This window comes from Monoraphidium neglectum (assembly GCF_000611645.1).
Source record: "Monoraphidium neglectum strain SAG 48.87 unplaced genomic scaffold scaffold04771, whole genome shotgun sequence".
Classification (NCBI taxonomy): domain Eukaryota; kingdom Viridiplantae; phylum Chlorophyta; class Chlorophyceae; order Sphaeropleales; family Selenastraceae; genus Monoraphidium; species Monoraphidium neglectum.
In genome coordinates this window covers 1-3982 of record NW_014008858.1, presented here as the reverse complement: position 1 = coordinate 3982, position 3982 = coordinate 1, and the positions used below count along the sequence as shown (strand labels likewise).

Here is a 3982-nt window from a genome sequence, read left to right as displayed (position 1 = left end):
GCGCAAACACAGGGTGGGTGCGACCCGCCTACCACCTCAAGGGGGCCTCCTTGCCCTGCAGGCAGGTTTTCCACAAAACTCCTAATCCTTTTTGTTCTGGATACTCCTCTCTGCTCTTACTGTGCCCGCGGCCACCCTCGAGCCTCTGCCGGCCCGTTGGGTCCTCACTTTGCCGGCCCGTCCAAGGCTCACCAACGTAGGGGCTCTGCCCATGGTAGGCCCCCTCCTCGGAACGCCCAGCGCCAGACCCCGCTGCCCCACCCCACCCAGCAGCCCCCCCCCTCACCTTGATGTCGAAGATGCAGGGGAAGTAGAGCCGCAGCAGCTCAAAGAACTCCGGCTCAGTGTCGGGCAGCGGCAGCGCCGTCAGCACCTTGATCAGGTAGCCAAAGTCATAGCCACTGTGGGGGGCGCGGGGGGGTGGGGGGGTAGAGGGTTGCGTGATGGAGTTAAAAGTGGCACAGTACATCGCGTGCTGCACAAGAGTGAGCACCAACGCCCCGTCGTGGCCCCCAAGCCACAACGGTGTCCATGGCATGCGCGGCGGGTGTTGTGCCCCTTTCCAGGACAAGCCGGTGACCAAGCAGGTGCGCACGCACTGCCCCGCCAAGGGCCTTGGCGCCCTTCGTGCCCGCCGGACCTGTGGAATGTGATCCACCTCATGTCGTCGTTGAGCACGATGCCACTGGACATGAGCAGCTCCCCAAAGTGCTGCACGTCGATGCCGCGCGCCTCCATCTGTGAGAAGTCGATGCCGCTCTGCTTCAGCAGCTCGATGGAGTCCTGGGGTGTGTGTGTGCGTGTGTGTGTGTGTGTGTGTGGTGTGTGTGTGGGGTGGGGATGGGGAGGTGCGAGCAACACTGGTTTCTCACGGGGCGTCCCGACATAAATTCTTGGCACCAGGGCTACGTCGGCGGCTGTCTCTTGGGGAGCGTAACAACCATGCTCCTCCATGGCACCGTGCAGCTGCTGATTCGAGGCTCCTGTCTAGCCACACCACGTGCAGCCGCTGGCTCGACAGAAATCGGGCCTACACGTCGAGTCTTCCTGCCAAGCCAGAAGCCAACAGCTGTGCAGCCACACGCGCTGCTGCTCTGAAGCGCTGCTCTTTTGCTGCCGGCTCACCGCTACCTGGCTCGTCCGCCCGCTTGAGCCGCGCACTCACTATCAGCATGTGTAAACCGTCTGCTTCCCGACCAAAAAGGCTTCCCGACTACTCCCCCTGCCGCTCACCTGTGCGTACACGTCTTCGGCGAGCCTGAACCCCCGGAAGTTGAACTGCCACACGGTGTGCTCCCCGTTGCACACCGGCAGGTTGCCCTGCGCGTCCGTGAAGGTCAGGCCCAGCTGTATGAGCTTGAGCATGTCCACGTTGAGCTTGAGGGCGCGGTAGTGGTACTCGCGGCTGGACTTGAAGTTGCCCACGGGGCGCGCCACCACCCCGGGGAACTCCGTGTCCATCGCCACGTACTGGTGGGGAAGGGGGGGGTGAGTGTGTGGGGGTGCATGAGGGCGAGCGCGATGCTGGCTTGTGCATTTGCACGACCGGTTTGTGTGTGTTGTTGTATGGTTGTGGTTGTGTGTGGTGTTGGGGTGTGCGTGTGTGTTTGTGCGCGCTGCAAGGAGTTTGCATGTGCGCATGGGAGTTGACAATTGGCATAGAGTCAAGACGTGCCATGTACCTGTGCGCACAGTAAGGGTTTGCATGGGGCGGATGTGTGTGTCGGGGGATTCAGGATTGCGACAGAGGCGGTAGGCGGTCAATTGCAGCCCCTCCTCCGCCATGCACACATGCCCTGGTGTCTGTACTGCCTGTACTGCCTGCTGCCAGCTGCTTGCACGCTCGCGCACGCTGCCCAGAATCGGCAGTGATGCTGGCGGGCAAGCCGCCCCACACTTCCTGCACGTGCATACGAGCCGTGCTGGCCCGCACCCCAATCTCCATGCATACTATGACCCTCCGGTCATCCACGCCTGTGTCCACCAACCACGCGCGACCGCTGTACACGCAGCTTTCACGCATTTGGCGGTGCACTCAACGCCTCGCTACCGAATTGTCAAACCACCAGCTGCCGCAGCGCAGCCAGCCGGGTGCATTATCCCCTCCCCTCCCCATATGCAATGCTTCGCAAAAGCAGGTGCGCCCCTGTTCTGCTTCCCCCATGGTGCCGCCATGGGTTCACATCTGCGGCCCCACTTCACCGCCATGGCCACCCGCCTGCAACCTGCACCTTCACTAACCTCCACCCCTCCAGCCCACATCCCCCGAGCATTGCATGGGGTGCATAGCAACACACCCGCTGTCCCGCCTCCTTCCGTGCCGTCGCCATGGCTTCACGGCTGCTGCACCACTATGGTCCCACCTCCATGCATCTGCTGCACTTACTCCCCCAGCCTGCTCACCGGGTACTCATCCAGGATGGACCGAATGATCACTAGCTCGGCCTCCAGGTTATCATCCCACACCTCGCGCACGCGCAGCGTCTCGCCTTTGGTGGTCTTGCCAGTCTGTCGCAGACGGGAGCAGCGGCGCCAAAACTCAACTCGTGGGGCGGCGGCGGTGTTGCCGCATGGGGCAGGCGGCGTGGACAAGTGGGAAGGCGCATCTGTGCGCAATCCAAGTGTCGGACGCAACAGCAAGCGCAGCCCGGTTGGGCGCAGCCCGCCTTCGCGCCAGCTGTGAAGGGGTACCCGCACGTGTGTATAGAACGCGATCGGATGCCCGTTGGACCCACCAGGCCCTCTGGGGATGGCTGGTTCATCTGGTATGGCCGCTACAAAGGGACATGCGGTTCGCGCCGTCTAGATGGGGACAGCATCGATTCCTTTCTTCCTGCTGCGCGCTTGGGACCGGGGCTGGGTGCCAGGTGGGACAAACCGGGCACGCACGCGTGCTGATCTAGTGGGGTGGTACCGTCTGGTGGTAGCAGCAAGTTCAGTGGTTCTTTTGTGATAGTTCCGGGGTGGGACTCGTGCCTCCTGGGAGGACGGCTTGCTCCGGCAGACTGACTGACTCAGGCACGATCAACACACGGTGACACGCTGAGCAAGCTTGCCCCCCCCCCGCTTGGGGCGCAGGTCATTCACACAAATACATGGCCTGCTGCGCGTGTCAAAACAGCACATTGGTCTGATTGCATTCGGTACGACCATCTCTGCAAAGGGCTGCCGCAGGCTGTGGTTGACCCACACCCAGGCCTGGTCAAGCGCCGCATGCAGCCTGGTCCGGCCCAGCCCCCCCTCGCCCTCTCGCTCGCTGCTGCCTGCGGTATGGCCCCATTGCGTGGGTCTGAAATGCTGCAGAAGGTATGATGCTCAGGGAGTCGCCTGCTGCTTCAAAGGGCCATTACAGTACATGTGGCGCAAAGCGCAAGCTGTTCAGTCCATGCAGCTCTCGCGCATGTTTGTGGGCGGTGCACGCCGTATCCGCGCAGAACAGTGCAGCCCGGCCTGACGACAACACCAGGGGCGGGAAACATGCAAGCATTTGCAGAGGAAGATCTCTCCTCACAGGAGGAGAGTGCAATCAGCCTCACTCGCCGAGGCCTTCACAGGCTCCCATGCTCTTAGCAGCCCTCAAGCTCCACGCAGCGCCCACACAGCCAGCCCCACACGCCCCCACACCAATGAAAGCAGCAGCCATGCCTGGTTCGACTCATCTTCAGATGCACCTCCTATACAATCATCCCCAACGAGAGCGCTTGCTGTTGATCAGTGCCCCCTCTCGATCGTTGTTCGGCGGCACCCCCTTCAAGGAGCCAGGGAGCCGCCCATGCGGGTGCCCGCCGCTTCATGCGGTCTTGGGCTTGAGGTGGTCGTCCAGCTGCCGCAGCACCTTGGAGTTTGAGAAGTTGGCGACGACGGGGTCGGCCACGGGGGCCACCAGGGGGTAGACCCTCCCGAAGAGGGGCGACTCCTGGAGGGCCCCGGGCAGGGACGTGGTGATGTCGTAGAAGCGCTTGTACAGGGGCTGGGCCTGGGG

General features: G+C 62.7%; 2 protein-coding genes across 2 annotated transcripts; both read right to left on the bottom strand.

Annotated features, from left to right (window-relative positions):
- Positions 1–28: 28 nt before the first annotated feature.
- MNEG_14795 (CCR4-NOT transcription complex subunit 7/8) lies at positions 29–2762 on the bottom strand (the record flags this gene model as incomplete). The annotated part of the gene is made up of 6 exons (XM_014036735.1): positions 29–55; positions 287–401; positions 641–783; positions 1234–1470; positions 2404–2508; positions 2736–2762. The coding sequence occupies 6 exons, from the start codon at positions 2760–2762 to the stop codon at positions 29–31; spliced, it is 654 nt and encodes a 217-aa protein (XP_013892189.1).
- A 1028-nt stretch (positions 2763–3790) lies between these two features.
- On the bottom strand, positions 3791–3970 carry MNEG_14794 (hypothetical protein; the record flags this gene model as incomplete). The annotated part of the gene is made up of 1 exon (XM_014036734.1): positions 3791–3970. A coding segment is annotated over one exon (180 nt), but the record flags the coding sequence as incomplete, so codon positions are not given.
- Positions 3971–3982: the final 12 nt, after the last annotated feature.